The sequence below is a fragment of the Lathyrus oleraceus genome, chromosome 3, assembly GCF_024323335.1.
Source record: "Lathyrus oleraceus cultivar Zhongwan6 chromosome 3, CAAS_Psat_ZW6_1.0, whole genome shotgun sequence".
Classification (NCBI taxonomy): Eukaryota; Viridiplantae; Streptophyta; class Magnoliopsida; order Fabales; family Fabaceae; genus Lathyrus; species Lathyrus oleraceus.
The window spans coordinates 62,516,621-62,539,622 of NC_066581.1; the positions used below are offsets into that span (position 1 = coordinate 62,516,621).

Genomic DNA, 23,002 nt, shown 5'->3' on the forward strand with positions numbered 1-23,002 from the left:
AGGCTTCTTGTAAACTCAGCCAAAACCTTCATGTGAACCGCACATCTCTATCTAATACAATACTTTACGGAATACCATGCAAACTAACAATCTTCTTAATATACAGCTCAACTAACTTCTACAAGTGAAAGTTGATCCTTATCAGTATGAAATTAGCTTATTTAGTTAGTCTATTAACAACCACCCAGATAGAATCACATCCTTTTATTGTCTTCCGTAAACTGGTCAACAAAATCCATGAAAATTCTATCCCGCTCCCACTTTGTAATACTCAAAGGTTGCATCATACCTAAAGGTCTTTGATGTTCAACGACTTCTTACAAGTAAAACAAGCAAAGGTGAACTCAGCTACTTCCTTTTTCATTCCTGGCCACCAGAATAATTTTTTAAAGTCATGATACATCTTAGTGGCACCGGGATGAATACTCAATCCACTTCGATGACCCTCCTCAAGAATACTTTTCTTAAGCTCGGGTACCTCTGGTATACAAACCCTGTCTCTGAACCTCACCACACCATTCTCATCAATTCTGAAGTCGCCACCCTTATTGTGATTGATTAACACAAGCCGATCAACCACCCACATCGGTCTTCTAACCCTCTATGATCTTTTCAGGAATGTCACTCGTCAGCTTCAACATACCTAGCTTAACACTACTAAAGGTTTCTTCGCATACTAGAATCATGTCTCTGAATTGCTCGATCAACTCTAGCTCTCGAACAATCAACATTGACATATGCAAAGATTTCCTGCTCAAAGCGTCTCTTACAACATTAGCCTTACCTGAATGCTAACTCAATTCAAAATCATAATCTTTCAGAAACTCGAGCCACCTCCTTTGTCTCATATTCAATTCCCTTTGATCAAATAAATATTTCAAACTCTTGTGATCACTTAACACTTCAAATCTGGAGCCAAACAGGTAGTGCCTCCATATTTAACACAAAAACGATTGTTGCAAACTCAAGATCATGCATAGGATAATTGCTTTCATAAACTCTCAACTTCCTTGAAGCATAAGCCACAACCTGTACATTCTGCATCAGCACACCTCATAGACCCATCTTTGAAGCATCACAATATACAACAAATGACTCACTTATATTCGGCAAAAGAAAAACTGGAGCAGACGTCAACTTTTGAGTTCTTGGAAACTCTCATCATAATGCACATCCCAAACATAGGCTTGACCCTTTCGAGTCAACTGAGTCAACGACAATCCTAACTTTGAAAAACCTCCAATGAACTTCCTCTAGTAATCAACCAATCCAAGAAAACTTCTAATCTCAGTGACATACTTCAGAGTCTCCCATTATGAGACATCATATATCTTCGACGGATCCACAACTATACCACCACTAGAAATCATATGACTAAGGAAACTCGGCTCTCTTAACCAGAACTCACACTTGAAAAACTTTGCGTACACCTGATTCTCTTTCAATGTCTGCAATGCAATTCTCAAATGTTCGACATGCTCTTCATCATACTTTGAGTATATCAGTATGTCATCGATAAACACAAGCACAAACTAATATAAATACTGATGGAATATTAGATTCATGTATTCCATTAACACTCTAGGCACATTAGACACACCAAACGGCATTACTAAATACTTGTAATGACCATACCGCATTCTGAAACAAGTCTTCAGAATATCTTCACGCTTCACACAAATCTGATGATAACTCGAATGCAAATATATATTGATAAACACACAAGCACCTACCAACTGATCCATCAGATCATCAATCATCAGAAGTGGATACTTGTTCTTGATAGTCACCTTATTCAGCTGTCGGTAGTCCATACATAGCCTCATACTACCGTCCTTCTTCTTCACCAACAACATTGGTGCATCCTACGGCGAAACACTCGGACAAACAAACTTCTTCTCAAGCAGATCTTCCAGTTGCTTCTTCAATTACCGCAACTCTGAAGCAGACATCCTATAAGTAGTCATCGACACCGGACTAGAACCAGTTACTAAGTCTATAGTAAACTCCACCTCACGTTCTGGCGGAAAATCACTAATATCATATGGAAACACTTATGGGAAATCACTCACCACAAGTAGCTTGTCCAACACGACTTTAGTCTTTACCTTCATAGAAGCTAACATGATAAACACTACATCATCTTTCTTCACGAACTCATTCACTTGCTTAGATGACACGAACAACTCATCACTAGTATCAAATTCGGAAATTACATTGTCTTAGCAAAATAGTTGATATGAACATAGTTGAACTCCAACCGGTTCATTTCAAGGATAACATTGATATTCCTTAAAGGTAGACATGGTAAATCCATATTAAAACTCTTACCATAGATAGTAAGTGAACATTTCGAACAAACCCACGAAGTGAGTACTGGACCTAGATCTGGGGTATCAACAATCATGCTCTCATCCATAAAGGACAATTTCAAACCCAATTTATCCGTATAGTCAAGAGAAATAAACAAATGTGTCACATCCGTGTCAATAATAGCAATTAAAGGAATACCATTTATAAAATACGTACCATGAATCAAACGGCCAATACTAGTAGTCTTTGTCCCAGACAAAGAAAATACTTTCCCTCCCGATTATGCTTTCTTTGGGTTCTAATAATTGATACTGATATGACCCATCTCATCGCAGTTATAACAAATTGGTCCATCACTCTTGCAATACACAACACAGTGACCTGTCTTACAACATAAAGCATCTCAGGACATTATTCTTGCATTCATTATCACGGTGGCCCGACTCGCCACACTTGAAACACTTGATAGAAGCGGAAGTCACTCCCTCACTTGTTATTCATTATCAGTAGTCATCTGCTTCCCTTTGTCAGCTGGAGCACTGTATGGTTTTCCCCTGAACTGATTCTTTCCCTTCCTCTCACTAACACTCTTGTAGTGAGCAGAATGAGCCCTGCAGTCCTCATCATAAGTCCTACACTTGTTCACTAGAGTATGAAACATGAAAATCTCCTGGTAGCCAATACCCTGCTTAGTCTCATGGCATAGTTTGTTCTAAAACTTAATGCATTCGGATCCCTCCACAACTTCACCATTGTAATGAGGGAAAAACTTCACTAGATCCTCGAACTTAGCGGCATACTCAACAACCGTCATGTTTCCTTTCTTAAGCTCAAGAAATTCAATCTTCTTCTTGCTATGCACATATTCAGGAAAGTATTTCTCAAGGAATCTCACCCTGAACACAACCAAAGTGATCTCAACACCAACAACTTTTAGTCTCTGGTGAGTGTTATCCCACCAGTCTTTAGCTTCCTCAGACAACATGTGAGTTCCAAACAATAACTTATGTTCTTCAGTATAGTCCATTACTCAAAAGATCTTCTCGATCTCTTTGAGCCACACCTGAGCACCCTCTGAATCAAACCTACCTTTGAACATCGACGAACTATTCCTCTATAATTTTCCCAAACCGCGGAACTCATCACCTACCTGACTCTATTGTCCATAGTGGCTGAGCCACTGACTCTATGGCAGCAAAAATAGTGCAATCATTTCTTCCAGCCATTCTACAAATCATCAAATAAGCATTAGAAGAAACAAGGCATTGACAATGTACACACACATGTCACATACTAGGGACTCAACTACGTCATAAAACATGTCCAAACGGAATGACCTGCTCTGATACCACTATGTAACACCCTAAACCCCGTATAAAATTTTAATGCATAATTTAATAAAAATCAAAATCACATAGGGTGTCAGCACATCACAAATAAATCCTGCTCCGTAACACAGGTTACAAAATATCACATAACACCTACCATCGCCTGCTCACCTTCACTTAGGGTATCATTGCAGCAGAATCATCACCAAATCATTCAACGATTAATAATCGCAATTCAGGAAATTAAATCTCATAACTTCAAATTTCATAACACAATAGCAAGAGTCGTAATGTTTAACTCATCACCATTTAAAACCTCATCAAACATCAATAACAATTTCAACAAGACAAAATAAATTAGAGAAAACGTTCCCAGCCCAATGTTAAATTGACTAGAGCAAGACCCTACTAAAAGAACGAAAACTAATAGGAAGCCACTCTAAGAGCTACTTTGCATTTACTGCAACAATCTACCCCCGAGTATCTACATGATGCCCATGTAAAGGAAACTTTCAAACAGAAGGGGTGAGAATACACTTCAATAATTAACGGTGAAAACAAGCAGAAGTAAATTGTCCCATAACATCTTCATACACATTACTCAATCAATACCAACATACTAAGTATTCTCACCCAACAACACATCAACAAACAATCAACACTAATGCAACATTTATGCAATGTACTCACCACTGACTCAACATGCATGTGGTACCAAATATGAACACTCAGGTTCATTTCGCTCCCCGATCCCCCACCATAAGATCATATTTCCTATTGGAACCAGAGCACACCAAATTGCTACCATCACCATAGTTAACATTCCACTAATCCCCCATAATAAGGAATTAGCTACTTGCACCTGATCCATCACCATAAGATCGAGGCTCACAAATATTGGACCGAAGTTTGTACACCATAATGCATGACTCTAAATTAACATGCATTAACACAACAAGGTTCACCAAAAGGATACCCACACACATCTCATCATTAATGCCTTACATCGTTCATCATGCAACCATCAATTCAGGTTGTAATGTCAATAACATCAACAAACAGTAGCAACTAATCATACATGGTTCCACGACATTCATAAACATCACTTCACCCAAAAACAACAACACATCATCGTATTCAATGTAACGATTCACTAACTAATCAAACAATCATCATTAACATATCTACAACTGACAATTGACTATTATGAATGTAACTTAGCATTAGGAAGCCTATAAAATTATAAAAGGTTTCATGCTTGAACAATAAGTTTTTAAGTGAAAAAGCAGTCCATGTGCCGACGCATACAATCCATAGGTCGACACATAGTAGAAATTTTTTTCTATGTGTCGACACATACGAGTTACAGGTTGACACATGTGCTTCATTTTTAAAGCATGTACATCATGTCCTATGTGATGCTTGCATGTGTCGACACATGACCTTCATAGGTCGACTCATACAGAGAAATTTTCCCAAAAATTAGTTTTTAAGCCATCCAAACACCCCCTCATGTGCCAAAAACTTATGCTACGAAAATCCATCAAATAAAATCCAATTTCTCATGGTTATAGCTTCCTAATTCATCATCTACTCCATAGTTTTCATGAATCAATATCATATTACAACATATCATCATACTCTTCATCTCTAATTACCAATAACACAATCAAGGTTAAAACCTTCCACTATCAATCAATGGAATCACATGATCAACAACATTAAAACAAAACATATGCATGCATAGGGTACAAGAATTCCACACCAATTTCATCATACAATCAATAATTATAACACATACATCAGAATTAAGATTTATAACACCCAATCCTAAGGAGGTTAAAGGTTCCTTCATCTACCCCACATGCTTTAACGCCCATTAGAGAAGCACATTTCCCCCTTACCTGATTTCCAGTAAAAGCCCCTCTGATCCTTATAGTTCTTCTTCAACCTTAAGCCTTTGCTCTCCCTTTTTGCCTCGTTTGATCCAACTCTCTAAAATGCGTACTGACAATCTAGGTTCCCAAATTCCCTATTTCATTTCAAGACCTATTTCCTTCTAAAAAGACTCTTCCCCTTTTACCATCCAACTTATCCTTGTCTCCCTTTCCTATCCTCCATATTTTCCTTATTTCCAACCTTGCCCTTAATTCCTCTACACATCCTATTTTCTCATTAATTAATTAATTCAAATAAAAAATATTATTCCAATCATCACTAAAATTCTCAATAATTCTAACACTAACACCAAGTTCATACTCTCCCTATACCCTTACTTCAAGGGCGCTTACCCCACAACCACAACATTAACAAATTAAAATGTCAATCAATTCAAATAAGATCCTAAATACTTCAATTAAATCAGATAATTGAATTTTAAGTTTTAAACCATACAAAACCTCAATCAAAAAAAGAGATGAGTGCTAACCTTTGATTTAAACAATAGAAGATACATGTTCAAATTATCAATCATTGAGACAGGCGTCAATAGTGGAGCTACCCCGATCCAATTCGATAAGCGAAACCAAACTGAAGATCCTACTAGGCACAAAAAGAATAAATGAAGATTTTCTTCTGGACCTAAACACATATGACAAACAAGGTCATGTTGTCCACTTATATTTCCTCTCTTCTCTAATTGATCATGAGTTTGCAACATGTTGAGCAATAGCCTCCAAGCGAACACCTTGATATTACTAGGAAGTAGATATTTCCAAACAGCTTCAGAATAGGAACAAGTAACATGTCAAATGAGTACCTGTAGAGGCTAAAGAGATCAATCTTGTCGATGCATCTTTAAAAGAAAATCTTCCAGCATCGGGCCACCAAATGAATGACTCTGCCAGCTCAAGATTGGACATTATATTCAACAGACAAATTTGCACTTATTTAAGATCAATTGAAGAACCATCAGATAAAAGGGCATGATTGAAATCAAGGTTTCAGCTCCACTCGACCTCTGACTAATGAACCATATCAGTAACATAAATTTGGTTGACCTGCATGCAACCAAAAAGTGAAGGAAACTGCAGACACATAAGTACAACTCCAAAGTCATTTATCTCTCTAAAAATCAACGATAGAACAATTCCCCAATTTACACGATACGCTAATTCACTACAAAAATTCGTATTAACTATGACAATTTAATTATGACGTTTAATTTAAAACACCACAATCTATGTTTGGTTACCACAGTTTTTTCAAATGACGTAATATTAGTAATTAAATGGCTGTTTTAACCGCCACTTTTTACTTAATGATTTTTCAAATTTTGCACAAATGTGACACTCGTTTTTCTCAGTCTTCCCCCCTTTTAAAGAAAAGTAATAATAGTAATAATAATAATAATAATAATATTAACTACTTGACTCTTGTATTGTTATTTTCCTTTTTCTATCGTGAAAGGTTATGCAATAATCATAATTAATACATAAAAAAAAGAATGCATTTTTATGATTGGTAAGTTATTATTTTACCTCTTTCTAAGAATATTAAATGGACAAACGCATTACATTAATGTTTTGAAGAGACATTTAACACTTATTAAAAATATTATAACGTATTTTTTTCAGACTCGATAAGTACTATGCGTCAACTTACGACTCTATAAATGGATATAAAATATTAAATTGATGTAATAAGAGCTAGAATTTTATAAATAATAAGGTGGTAAAATCATATTACATATATAAGGCAAAACAAAATATGACTAAAATTATTAAAGTTGTGATTATTTTTCTTTCTCTATTTCTTATTGCAACGAACGGTGATTACAGTGAGCCATTTTTTTTCAAATTTCTTCATTTACTTCATACACCATAAATTATCCATGTTAGTAATATTATTTATTTTTTGTCTCTTTTTTCACTACAGGTTCAACTATTCGATGCCGAAAAAAGAAAGATTGTCCTGAAGATTTGTGCATGTTTGGTTTTATACAAATCTGTAAATCAGGTTATTGTAATTGTGTTAGTGGGTTACCTGTAAAACTATTCAATTCTGTAAATTAGGTTAGGATTCTTAAATGCTTGTTAGGACGTTCCACGAGCTTTCAATAAGATATTGTGTTAATGTCACATAATTAATTTTTTTTCTTCAGTTTTTCGAATTTCACGGTACTTGTTGTTTAGATTTTGTATTTTAAACTGATGTTAATGAAATGAAATAAAACTATATTTTATCAATTGTCTTATTCTCTCTTAAATTCGTAGATATTATCATGACTTTCAATATAGGGATATCAAATTTTATGTCCAATCTATATGCTTATTAAAAAATCTTTAATACTACTATGCCCTATATTTTATATTATTATACTTTTGGTTTTTCTCACAGTTTAATTACTTGCCTTTTTAGTTTATTTGACAACCTTGTATGCTTTGGTTTCTTTTAAAAGATGACAAAAAACTAGAACGTCACTGATGATAATGAAACAGCAATAATTCGGTTTATGAAAAATTGCAATTAGTTACGACAAAAACCAAAATTAATTGGTACTATCTAATCTCTATTCAACAACAATAGGCTTGCAGATTAACTACTATATACAACATAATAAGAATCGGGCGACTTATTATGTAGACCTTAATTTTTATAGGAAAATTATAAATTATATGTAAAAATTCATAACTAAAGCAAAATAAAAATGTACTCCAATCACTACTACGAGAACTTTATATTGTCTTCACCGATAATAAATGATCATATTTCATTTAAAAAGGGTAGGTTTCTGTTACAAACCAAATGGGTTCCAACAACACAAACAAAGGAAAAAATAAAATAGACAACAGCAGCTCCAATATTATGCCAAGAGAAAGGTCCAAAAGATCAGCCCAATTGCCCATTAGGTTCAGAATATGAACAAATATCTTGCGGTGATAAGCGTGTGAGCTGTCATAGTACTATCTCCAGCCCAGCCTTTATTACCGTTAGTACCTGGCAATATTTAGGATAAGAATAATTTAGTTTCTCTTCTTCAAATGTAGTAGATGCTGACCAGTGTCTCTAGATCCTATAATTAAGGCCCAATTGTATTCTTTGCAGTCTATTTAAGGACACAAAAAGTAATGAAAAAGGCAGAAAATTATTATCTCAAAATCTATCTTTTCTCTCAGACTTTCCCTGACACAAGGGAATTTAATTCCTGCATATTTTTCTTAATAATTGGTGCTCTCATTACTTGATATCATGCCTCCCCGACAACAACCACCTGAACCACCTACCCTCCAACAACTACAAGAATCCATTAGCAACCTCACTGCAGCCTTTTCCTCTTTCCGGAACACTCAAGACCAACGCCATGAGGATTATTTAGCTTCCATGGAATCTCTACAATCCCAAATTCCTATCCAAGCCCAGAATTCTCCTAACCAGGGCACCCCGCACACAGATCTCACGATGAAACCACCCAAGTTACGCCTCTTGCCTTTTGACGGCACAAACCCCCTCGATTTGGTCTTCCAAGCTAACCAATTTTTCGCTCACTACGCCATTCCCCACCACCAACGATTAGCTCATGTTGCCGGCTACATGACTGGTGACGCCCTTGGTTGGTACCAATGGATGTTCAACAATCACCTCCTTTCAACATGGGAGGCTTTCACACGAGCTTTGGAGGTTCGTTTTGGACCCTCTGTTTACGACAACCATCAACAAGCCCTTTTCAAACTCAAACAAACAGCATTAGTTGTTGACTATCAACGGGATTTTGAACGTCTTTGTAATAGGGTAACAGGTCTATCACCTTTGGCTATCACTGACTGTTTTGTCTCAGGTTTAAAATTCCATATCCAAAATGAACTTGTTGTCCATCAACCTACATCCATTTCCCAGGCCATAGGCCTTGCAAAGCTCATTGAATCCAAAACCTCTGTCACACGGCCTTTCCAAGCTACTACATCTAAATATCCCAACCCAAAACCCCCGCATCAATTACCCCAACGTAACACACTCCCTCAAACCCCTTTTCCTATTAAACGATTGACTCCCACAGAGATGCAACAAAGACGCATACAAGGATTGTGTTTTAACTGTGATGAGCGATTTCATCCTGGCCACCGTTGTAAATCCAAACAATTCTTGTTACTCCTGGATACCGATGACTCCACACCGACAAATGCTAATTTATGTTCTCTCATTACACAAACAAACCCAATCCCATTACTCGAATCCCAAACAGATCCTGAAATTACTCAACAAGACACAAATGTCACCATTACAGAACCACTTAACATTAAACCAACATTATTCCAATTGTCCCTCAAAGCTGCCACTGGCCATCCCTCCCCCCGCACCTTACGCTTCACTGCATCCATTCATGGCCATCACATTACATTTTTGGTCGATTCAGGCAGCTCCCATAACATCATTCAACCGCGCGTAGCCTCTTTCTTACACCTCCCTATCCAACCCTTGTCATCTTTTTCAGTGATGGTAAGTAATGGTGATCACTTACATTGCACAGGTATTTGCAAAGAGACCCCTTTAATGGTTGACCAACATCTTTTCACGGTTTCCCTTTACGTTCTTCCTATCCAAGGGGCTGATGTGGTTCTTGGGGTTCAATGGTTGCAAACTTTAGGGTCATTTGTCTCTGATTTTAGTGTTCCTTCTCTGCAGTTTTATCACAATGATGCTCTCCTCACCATCACTGGTTCTAAACCTAACACCCTAACACAAGCTTCTTCCCACCAACTACACTGAATGCTACAAACTAATGCCATCGCAACCTTTCACTCCATTTCCATGGTCCCCACCCATCCCACACATATTTCACCACCACAAAGCACCAATCCTTTAACATATGCACAACTCATTCAAACCTTTCACCCTGACATACAATCTATCCTTAATAACTACCTTCCCATTTTCTCAAAACCACAAGGTTTACCACCTTCAAGATATCATGACCATCACATTCACAATGCTACTCCTATCAACATCAAACCATACCAATACCCCCGCTATCAAAAAGAAACCATGACCAACCTTATTAAGGAAATGTTGCAAGATGGGATAATCCAACCTAGCACTAGCCCATATTCCTCACCCGTCCTACTAGTGAAAAAAAAGATGGCTCCTGGCGGTTTTGCGTAGATTATAGGGCTCTTAACAACATCACCATCAAGGACCGTTTCCCCATAGCAACCATTGATGAGCTCTTAGATGAGTTACATGGAGTAACCTATTTCTCCAAAATTGATTTAAGGTCCGGTTACCACCAAATTCGTTTAGTTCCGGAATATTTTCACAAAACTGGTTTTCGCACGTTTGACGGCCACTATGAATTTCTAGTGATGCCTTTCGGCTTATCTAACGCCCCCTCAACCTTCCAAGCCGCCATGAATGACCTCCTTCGACCCTACCTCCGCAAATTAACCCTCGTCTTCTTTGACGACATCTTAATCTACAGCCCCACATGGGAATTACACCTCACTCACATCAACCAAGTCCTAGCTTTACTTGCTACCCACCAATTCTATGCTAAACTATCCAAATGCCAATTTGGAGTCCTTTCTATTGACTATTTAGGACACCTGATTTCAGCAAATGGTGTACAAGCTGATCCTTCAAAAATTCAGGCCATGATCTCTTGGCCTCCACCTAAAAACATTACTGCACTTAGGGCTTTCCTGGGACTTACAGGATTCTACCATCATTTTATGTTGAATTACGCATCTATTGCCAGCCCTCTCACAAATTTACTGAAAGCTAATTCATTCAAATGGACAGACGAAGCAGCTGTAGCTGTTGACACTCTCAAAGAAGCAATGATCGAACTACCTACACTTACCTTACCTGATTTCTCCCAACCCTTCGAAGTCACGACTGATGCATCCACCACAGCAATTGGTGTTGTTTTGTCCCAAAACTCCCGACCCATCGTTTTTTTCAGCAAAAAGCTGAACGCCCGTCTTTCTGCCGCATCCACATATGTGCGAGAGTTATATGGCCTAACTGAAGCAATAAAAAAATGGAGACAATATTTGTTAGGATCCACTTTTAAGATCTTCACAGATCATAAGAGTTTGAAATGTCTCATGACACAAACAATCCAAACCCCAGAGCAACAAAAGTGGTTAACTAAACTTGTGGGTTATAACTATGAAATTCATTACAAACTTGGAAAAGACAATGTTGTCGCCGACGCATTATCTCGAGTAACTGAGCCACCAATTGAGGAAATCTGTGCAACTATTAGTTCCCTTTCTTCCCCTTTAATTTCTCAATTACAATCTTTTTTTCTACTAACCCTGCAGGTCAGAATCTAATCAGGAAAGCACAAGAAGACACCAAAATGAGGCAACATTTTTCTCACAAATCAGACCTACTCTACTTCAAAGATAGACTATTTATACCGGAAGAAACAGGGCTTCGATTGGAAATTCTACAAGAATTCCATGCTTCACCTTTAGGAGGCCACTTCGGTATTCAAGCTACCTTGGCGCGTGTATCAGCATCCTTCTATTGGTCGGGTATGCACTGAGATGTCAAACAATTCGTCAATCGCTGCACCACTTGCCAACACAATAAATACAACACCCATGCCCCTTACGGTTTACTCCAACCGTTACCGTTACCTCAACAAGTTTGGGATGACATCTCCATGGATTTCATCACCAACCTTCCCCAGTCGCACCATAAAACCACCATCTGGGTCATTGTTGATCGCCTCACCAAATTTGCCCATTTTATTTCGCTACCTGCAAGTTTCACTGCTGCCTCACTAGCTCCAATTTTCATTTCTGAGATCTACAAACTCCATGGGGCACCCAAAACAATTGTTAGTGGCAGAGACCGTATATTTGTCAGTCAGTTTTGGCGCTCCTTGTTCAAACACCTGGGAACCACACTTTCTTTCAGTAGCTCTTACCATCCTCAAACCGACGGAAAAACTGAAGTTGTAAATCGCTGTTTGGAAACATACCTGCGTTGTTTTGTGAGCGACGAGCCACAACTTTGGGTTCGCTTCCTCTCACTTGCGGAATTTTGGTATAACACAGCTTTTCACTTTGCGATAGGTATGACTCTGTTCGAAGCCCTCTACAGTCACAAACCACCCACCTTGGTTCCATACACCACTGGGAAATCCAAAATCAACACCTTGGATGAATTACTTCACAACAAAGCTCGCATCCTCCGTATGCTCAAAGAAAACCTCACCAAATCCAGAAATCGTATGGTTCAACAAGTAAACCTCCATCGAAAGGACAAACAATTTGAAGTTGATCAATGGGTTTTCTTGAAATTACAACCTTACCGACAAAGTTCTGTCCAACATCGACCCTCACAGAAGCTAGCAAAGCGATACTACGACCCTTTCCGCATCCGCCGGCGCATTGGTCCAGTAGCTTATGAGCTGGAGATTCCCGTTTCCTCCCGGATCCACCCTGTTTTCCATGTGTCTCTCCTTAAGCTTTGTCACGGCCAACCAGTTACTCAGGTCTCCCCCCTTCCCGATCCGGTAGCTTTTCCGCCTCAAGAACCGGCCCCAATTGTTGTGCTAGCTCACAAACCTCTGCATGGTGAAATCAAAGAAGTACTGATTCAATGGGAAGACATTCCAATTTCCGAAGCAACTTGGGAACAGAAGTCACTGTTTCAAGCAAAGTACCCTCACTTTAATCTTGAGGACAAGATTTATCTCAATGGGTACGGTAATGTTACAAACCAAATGGGTCCCAACAACACAAACAAAGGAAAAAATAAAATAGACAACAGCAGCTCCAATATTTTGCCAAGAGAAAGGTCCAAAAGATCAACCTAATTGCCCATTAGGTTCAGAATGTGAACAAATATCTTGCGGTGATAAGCGTGTGAGCTGTCATAGTACTATCTCCAACCTTTATTACCGTTAGTACCTGGCAATATTTGGGATAAGAATAATTTAGTTTCTCTTCTTCAAATGTAGTAGATGCTGACAAGTGTCTCTAGATCCTATAATTAAGGCACAATTGTATTCTTTGCAGTCTATTTAAGGACACAAAAAGTAATGAAAAAGACAGAAAATTATTATCTCAAAATCTATCTTTTCTCTCAGACTTTCCTTGACACAAGGGAGTTTAATTCCTGCATAATACTACTATGCCCTATATTTTATATTATTATACTTTTTGTTTTTCTCACAGTTTAATTACTTGCCTTTTTAGTTTATTTGACAACCTTGCATGCTTTGGTTTCTTTTAAAGATGACAAAAACTAGAACGTCACTAATCATAATGAAACAACAATAATTCAGTTTATGAAAAATTGCAATTAGTTACGACAAAAACCAAAATTAATTGGTACTATCTAATCTCTATTCAACAACAATAAGCTTGCAGATTAACTACTATATACAACATAATAAGAATCGGGCGACTTATTATGTAGACCTTAATTTTTATAGGAAAATTATAAATTATATGTAAAAATTCATAACTAAAGCAAAATAAAAATGTACTCCAATCACTACTACAAGAATTTCATATTGTCTTCATTGATAATAAATGATCATATTTCATTTAAAAAGGGTAGGTTTCATTTGAAGCTAAATCACTTCAAGAATATTCACATATTGAAAATTAGGTTGAAATATTATGGTGCAACTTTCTTGTTGATAGGAAACTCTTCAACCACCGACATAATCTTGCACCTTGTGAAATCTTGGTTGTATCAACACATCTTTGATTTGAAATGTTCACAAGTTAAAAAATTCTTCCATCAATTTTCTCTAGTGAAAACTACACAGCAGAACTTGTGACTACAACTCAACAACTCTTTCACAATACTATCCTTCTTTTTTTATGTGGAAGATCAGACAAAACTGCAAGCACAGAACATACATACTAAGAACACTTATCTTCTGAACCAAAAGCTCTGATACCAGTTGTTGGGAAAAATTAAACAAAATATTAAACTATGGTCGTTTTCAATAGACAACTAGAGAATAACATTATGTGAAAATTGTTACAACATATAACATATCTTCAACTAAGTCAATCCCCCAGTACACCCACACCCTCCAAAACAAATATTTAACTATATTTTACAACACTCTAATACAAGAGTATAAGAGAACAAAGAAAGACAACTACAAATTTAAAGTGCTTATGACTTATGCATCTTAGAATGAAGATATATATATATATATATATATATATATATATATATATATATATATATATATATATATATATATATATATAGTCTTGTACTTACTATTCATTCACAAAACTAAGCGACGTGTGACTTCTTCGATATGTATATTTTCAACCAACCTCAACAATCTCCACCATAAAGAGTATAGTCACTTAAAGCTACACCACACCAAGAATTTTCACATTGCCTTCACCGACAATCATATTTTTAAAAACTATCATACTCTCTCATGAAAAATATACTTCACTTGAAGATAAACTACTTCCAGAATTTCACATTATCATCACCGAGAATCATATGCTTTATCATGAAGAATAAATTTCACTTGAAGTTAAACAACTCCAAGAATTTCACATTGTCTTCACCGACAATCATAGTTTTAAAAACTATCATACTCCATCTAAAGAAGAGAATACTCCACTTGAAGGTAAATCACTTCAAAAAATTTAACATGGTGAAAATTAGGTTGAAACATTATGGTGCAACTTCATTGTTGGTAGGAAGTTCTTCAACCACCGACATAATCTTGCACCTTGTGTAATCTTGATTGTATCAACATATTTTTTACTTAAACTTTCTACAAGTCAAAAAATTCTTCTATCAATTTTCTCTAGCACAAACTGCACAGCGAATTTGTTAATGCAACTCAATAAATCTTTCACAATACTACCATTCTTTTCTGATGTTGAAAATTAGACAAAACTGCAACCACATAGCATACTAAGAACACTTATCCCCGGATCGAACTAAAATATTTGATACCAGTTGCTAGGAAAAAACAAACAAAATATAGAGAAAAAAGAGGAACACAATCACAACACAAGAACATAACATGGAAACTCCAGAACTTGAGAAAAAATCACGACCGTTGTCAATAGACAACCAAATAATAACACTATTTAAAAATTGTTACAACATATAATATACCCTCAACTAACTCAGACCCCCAGTACACTGACACCCTCTAAAATAAATATTTAACTACATCTCACAACACTATAATACAAGAGTACAAGAGAACAAAGAAAGTCAAATTGACTGATGCATCTTGGAATTAATAAATTGAATCCTATATATAGCCTTAGACTCCTTCTTTCTTCACAAAACTAAGAGATATGAGATTTCAAAGAACTTGTATTCTATATATATATATATATATATATATATATATATATATATATATATATATATATATATATATATATATATATATATATATATATATATATATATATATATATATATATATAGTCTTTATGAGACTCAGGTGATAATTTTATTTCCTTTTTTTACAAGATTAGCATTATTTAAATATATTATTGTATATTACTTTTTTTGTCTAAACTCAAGTTCTTGATATATTATTATAGAATAGTGCCTTTAGGGTACTCTGACCGATAATTTCTTAGTTCTTTGGTATATTTTATTATTTAGGTAATTGATTTCCGTTATATTCAATGGCATTTAGCGGCTATATCCAAATTCAGAATGATATTGTAGATGGATTTTTTTCTCTTTCTTTTTTATTTCTTAACTCTTTTAAATTTGGTTCTCGTTTGGTAGCATTGAAACAAAATCATGATGATAGTTATTGGCTTTTGATACAAATTTAATTATTGATTATTTGTCTTCATAAAGTTTGATTATTATGGTTAGTTACTTGCTAATCTAGTTTTGCTTGACTGTTGATTCACAGGTTCTCACTACTATAAAATATATCTTTGGCAACACTAAATTATAACGGTCTGATAATTAACCGTGATAATACCTCATTTTTGGATGCCTTTTCTTTTTTTAATATTTATGAAAATACATTGCATTATGGGAAAAACAATTAATCGTGATTATACATTCATGGAGTGACAGAGTTCGAATCCCAACTTCAATAATTTTCTACTTTTTTGTTACAATGAGTGTTGTCCTTATGATATATATATATATATATATATATATATATATATATATATATATATATATATATATATATATATTAAAATTTCTATCATCACGGTTGTTAATGTCAACCATTGTGAAAGGAATTACATTTTATCACGGTTTTTGAATACGATTATGGTGAAATAGTTTACCCATATATAAGCGAATTAACTATCGCTTCTTGACAGTATCACCGTATCTCTCACAGCAAAATCCTAGCACATATTTTCTCTGTTCTTCTTCGTCATTAGTTTTTCTATTCTACAGTATAGCCTCAATCTTGTACTTCATACATTAAGATATTCTTCTTCTTCCCTATTATCTCATTTTCGTGTATGTTGTTGTTATGTTTCACATGATTTTCACATGATGTTCTTCTTGTTCAAGAGTTTATGGATTTTGTTGTTGTTGTTGTTGTTGTTGTTGTTGTTGTTGTATGTTATTGTTGTTGTTGTTGTTGTTATTGTTGTTGTTGTTTTTGATGTTGATAAATGTATATAAATGTTAGTTGACATGATTTTCATATTATTTACTTCGGTTTCACATGTTTTATTATTGGTTGTTGTTGACAAATCTTTTTCCATATTCTTTCTTCTTCGTGTATGTTGTTGTTATGTTGATGTTATTGTTATTTCTGTTGATACATTTTGTTGGATTATAATGTACTGCTATTTTATGTTAACATATTGATTTTTTCATATTGTTTGTACGATTACAATTGATTTGTGTTTATCGAATTACATTCATCTTATAATTCATGATTTTTTCTTTAACCTATAGAATATGATTCAATGGCACGAATTCTTCAAAACAATGATGATAAATGGTGTTATTCTGAGTCTTTCACACAAAATTCGATGTTTCTAAAATAAACTAGAAAAAAAATCAAATTTTGTATAAAAGACTTAGAAGACATTTATTCATCATCATTATTTTGAATAATTTGGGTTTCAAGATGCATGCAATTAGAAAAACATTGGATCGTTTAAGTTGTTTTTCAAGAACAGTTTAATTTTTTTGATGATTATCTCAAAAATCTATTTAAATGGTTGTATATGGTTAATAAGGGGCAGAGAAAAACAAGCAATCCCGTATTTTATAACTCTTACACATACCACGACGCTTGGAACATATAAATGTAGGGAAATGTTATTTTTTACGCGCTTTAATTTGGTTGCAGTTGGGTAACGATCCCATGACCCTATATTTATGACAACTATTTTTTAAGTCAATCGTTGTGATAGGTAGTATGCTACAGAGTCTAAGACAACAGTTGTACGCCCGTGGTTAAAAACAACGAACTTACAACCACACCCTACTTCACCACAGTTGGTCAGGCGTGATGGTATCCCTTTTTCGACTGAATGTGTTAACACATGACCTATACAGGTCAACACATGCATCTAACAGGTCGACACATGACTTACATAGGCCGACACATGCATAAAAAATCTTGATATTTTGCACTATTTTGTAAACCTCTTGCATTCCTTTTGCTTCTAACTTGCATACTTATATATACTTCATGCATGCATCATTTTTAGTAAGGTTTTAGAGTAAACCGACACGAAACTGGAATTTCAAATAGTTATCATCATCTTCAACCTACATTCTTTGTTTGGGTGCCATCTAGAATCGGTTGATAAGGTACAATTTAGGTTGTTGAATTATAAATTGGGTTGAGATCTTTGAGGGTTTCAAATAAGAAAACCAAGTTGGGGTTTTCCTTAAAGATCAATTAGGGATTTGAAGGTTTTGGGAAAGATTACACAAATTTGGTTCCGATCGAGTGAAGACTTTGAAGAACGGGGTTTTCTTGCAAAGGAGTAGCGTGATGCGGTGGATCATATTGGTAAATCTTGGGTTACAACAATTCATAATTTGATTTCGATCGAGTGAAGGCTTTGAAAAACGAAAGGTTCTTGCAATGGAGTAGCGTGAGACGGTGAATCAAATTGGCATTGTTGGGTGACTTAATCAAGCTCAGATCAAGGGAAGAGAAAGTGATAGAATCAACATCAAATTTAGGGTTTGTAGGGTTGGATTACTATATTACTCTTGTATTCTACTTTTTCAAAGTAAGGTTAATTTCATTATCTTAAATTGAGTTCGAATTAAGGGCAGACGTACCCATAGCGAGGTTGATTGGGAAACTGCCTAAATAAATCCTTATGTACTCTCTCTCTCTCTCTCTCTCTCTCTCTCTCTCTCTCTCTCTTTCTCTCTCTCTTACATTTCATTTACAAATGGTTGAATTCTTTGACTGTGCAATCAATAAGTTTGGCTAAACTTTTTGATAACCTTTTGAAAAAGGTTTTGTTTATTAGATCAAGATCTGTTAGATTTTGGTTGGATTTGAAGATCAGCAAAACCATACAAATTTCCAAACGAAATCGATAGCACACAAAGTGTTCCATAATTTGACTCAATAGCATTTTGTGTATTTTATCATTGGGAATAGTCTCTACTTTTAGTATTGCATTCAATTGATTATGGTTGATTTTTTTTAACAAATTTGTGTTTATTATCATACTTTGATTGTAATTACACATATCCGAGCTTTTCGATAGCGGTTTGGTTACACGATTCGATCCAGGTCACTTCTGCTCGCCATAAAAAATTTCAAAACAATTTTTGTTAGAGTTTTTAACTTGGGATCTATTCATCCCCCTCTAGTTTGTTTTCTATCGTCTAAAAATTACCAATTTTATCTAGTGAATTAGGTTTACTTTTTTAATAAATTAACCAATATCAAAATTAGTACATTACAATTGCAAATCCACCTTTGGAACACCATACCATTTAGAGGGACTAGTTTTTCCCAAAATGATAGCACCAACATCCCTTAGCTTAGAAACCACATGCACATCACTCAGAACCTTCGAACCCAACAATGTATATGATTTTGCCATAGTGTTGAGTTTATCGAAGTCCAAATATTTTGACTCGGAAACTTGTTATGCACACTAACTTTGTTAAAAGATTTGGAAACGATATTAGGTTGTTGATTGAGTCTAAGATGGATGGATGAACATGTTTTTCATATCTTAGCTTCATGTTATGGTTAATGTTTTATTATATATTTTTGTGTGAATCTTACTTTGTTTATTATCTTTGCTTGTTGTTATATCTCAATGTGTTGTTACCTTTTTTTGTAAGCAATGGATATATAATTAGAGTACTAGGGGTACTCTAACCCGATTACTAAAGGTCGGACAAATCCAGAAACGGAAATACTTCCAAACCAATAACATGTTAAGTTAGGCAAGGAATTGGATCCTTACAAAAATCATAAAAGATAAAGTTGGAGTAAGAAGTATTTCCTAGAACTGAACACTTCCAAAGCAAAAGTTTAATCGACCAAACTAAATAAGAGATATTAGCTTTTGAGCTCTTGAACATAATAACATTCATATGTATCTATAAACTCCAAATAACATCCATCCAAACACCCTCTAACTTACCTTTAAGTAACTTATTTATGCAAAATCTATTACAGCAGAAAACAAAACTCTTCCTAACGGTATTGCCATGCCACAAACTCAACCCTAACCAAATCTCAACTTCCTTCCACACTTTTTTGGAGAAACCGCAGAAAATAAAAAAATAATCCAAATCTTCCACCACATTAGAACAAAAATTGCATCAAAGAAAGTTAAAGACATATAAAATACCTCTTCTACTTAGTTGATCCTTCGTCGGGAGTATATTAAGAAAAGATCTCCACCAAAAAGCTTTGATCCGAAAAGGGATCTTCAGACTCCAAAGAATATTACATGACGGAATGAGACCATCAACATGAACATCTGTAACATATCCTTCCGCCATAGCTTCATAGCCAGACTTGGTAGAATAACCTCCACATAGCTCCATCAACCACACCGCGACATCCTCTCTACCTCTCAACGAAACCACTCCCTCCAATAGACGCAACATCTTACAAATCCTAGATAACATAACCTCTTCCAGCTCACAACCAACATCAAAATCTCCCCATTCCTAGCCGCCGTCACGTCACTTATCCATCCCTTCCACCAACACATCCTTATTTGAGCTCACTTGATAAAGATCAGGAAACAAAGTGCTCAAAGTTGCTTTGTCTCTCCACACCACATGCCAAACAGGAAACGTGCTCCCACTACCAAGATTGGACTTGACATTCTGTACAAAATTGAACTCTTTTAAACCAGACCTATTCACTTTAACCATAATATTGTTCCACTAAGAATATTTCACTCTATTTCTACCAAAAGAATCTCCCACCAAAACAAAATGCTTGATATTATCGTACCTCACTACTAACACACTCCTTTATAAAGATTGCTTTTCCTCCAAAATCCTACATTTCCATTTATATAATAAGGCTAACTTAAGTTCGCAGATACGCTTCACCCCTAGCTCACCTAACTGAATCGGCTTACAAATCTTGCCCCATTCCACCCAATGAATATACCTCTTATCTTCTTTCGCTACCCACAAAAACCTCCGTTGAATCTTTTTTATCTCTTTCAAAATTTTCATCGGCGATTTGTAAAAAGAAAACTAGAAAATGGATAAACTGCATATAACCGACTTCAACAAAGTGATCCTTCCTCCAAGAGAAAGAAGTCTTCCTTTCCAGCAGGCTAATTTAGCTTTGATTTTCCCCAATAGAGTGAAGGTAGAGAAAAACAAGAAATGGGGGTTTGAATTATTTTCACAGATAATAAAAACTTTTTACAATTAAAACACACACAAAAAATAAGGCTATCAACACAAAATTTTATCCTGGTTCGCTTGAAACTCAAAGCTACTCCAGTCCACCCGACCAAGGTGATTTCGCCTTCAACAAGGACTTAATCTACTAATCTTGAAATATTACAACAAAAAGCGTCTAAGAAGATAGAGATCTCTTAGCCCTCTCAGGTTTACAGACTTAACAAGTCACTTGAGTAATTATTCAACAACTATTTGAAAATACAATGATGTGTTTAGTGCTTTTAGGTAAGCAGTAGTTACACAATATAAGAACTGAAATATTTCACACTTAGAGCAACAACTCGTGTGAACAGAATTTACCAAGAATAAGAGAGATTATGAATTTTGTTTGCACTATTCTCGTGTATGTTATTTTTCTTGTAAGAAGATGACCCTTCCTTTATATAGTGATTTGATCAAGACTCTGTTAGCTGAGGCATTCATGAAAATCTTTGGCAATGATGTACTTTTAATGTCATTAATCTTGTTGTCCTTTCCATAGCAATTTAGGGGAGCGTTTAATCTCTTCCAAAAATAGATTCATACCAAAAGTAGAAAAACTTTGCAGCTTGTGGTTGTCCTTGAATCAGAGTACGCGGAGGCAGATGTTCTTGTTCAGCGTGTATATCTTCAGATAGTTGCTGAGAGCATATATACTTCAGAGGTTCTTGATATCTTTCTGATAGTGCCTTCTTCAGAGTGAAAATCATCAGATCCGTTGAGTGGTACTGTTCAGATTCAGAGTGTCTATGTCTTCTTTCCATCAGACTCTGTGAGCTTTCTTTTCTTCAGAGTCAGAGCTTCTGTCTTTATTTATTCTAAGTTGTTGTTCTGGACTTCCGTGATTGTCAGATGTTTGTCTATCTGATCCTTTTTCTGTTAGAGTCCTGCACACTTAGATAAATTTGTTAGGGTACCAATTTGTTTCATCCTTTGTTATCATCAAAACCTTAGAGATGAATTGTAGACAAAATCTTGTTCTAACAATCTCCCCCTTTTTGATGATGACAAAAACCTCAGACTGATGATGAAACAATGATACTCCAAAAAGGATTTTAAAGGAGTTATCTCGGAGTCAGATGTGTGACGACTCCCCCTGAGATAGATCACAATAAATAATAGATGTTCTTATCAGATATCCTTGCGTAGTAGCCTATTTTTACCTAAGATACTTCCTACATAGCTTAGGATTTTATAAGAGTTTTAAATGTGCGCAGTGCAGCAAGAGGCTTAGATGTTATTTCATCAGAGCTGTTTTTATTCTCCCCTTTTTTTTGTCAAACTCAAAAAGACTTGGTAAGGAGAGTAGGCAAAATATAATTCATATATGAAAGAGAAGTACAAATAAGTTTATAAGCTATGAAGAACAGAGAGAAAAACACTTAGAGAATAGATATAAGATAAGCAAGTAAAGAAAGTAACAAAATAATCCTAAGTGCCTAAGGGTTCGGAGGAGGCGGCATCCTCTGAAGCAACTGAGTCAGCAGGTTCTGAATGTTGGAGTTGACAGAGTCCTGTTGATCATATCTTGCTCTTACAATCTGCTT

The 23,002-nt window shown here is 35.5% G+C and overlaps 1 protein-coding gene across 1 annotated transcript; it reads right to left on the minus strand.

Annotated features, from left to right (window-relative positions):
• Positions 1-2,806: 2,806 nt before the first annotated feature.
• On the minus strand, positions 2,807-3,340 carry LOC127129675 (uncharacterized). The gene is made up of 2 exons (XM_051058819.1): positions 3,064-3,340; positions 2,807-2,958 (listed from the first exon to the last, which is right to left on the minus strand). Exons 1-2 carry the CDS (start codon positions 3,338-3,340, stop codon positions 2,807-2,809), a joined length of 429 nt encoding a protein of 142 aa, XP_050914776.1.
• Between the last annotated feature and the right edge of the window lie 19,662 nt (positions 3,341-23,002).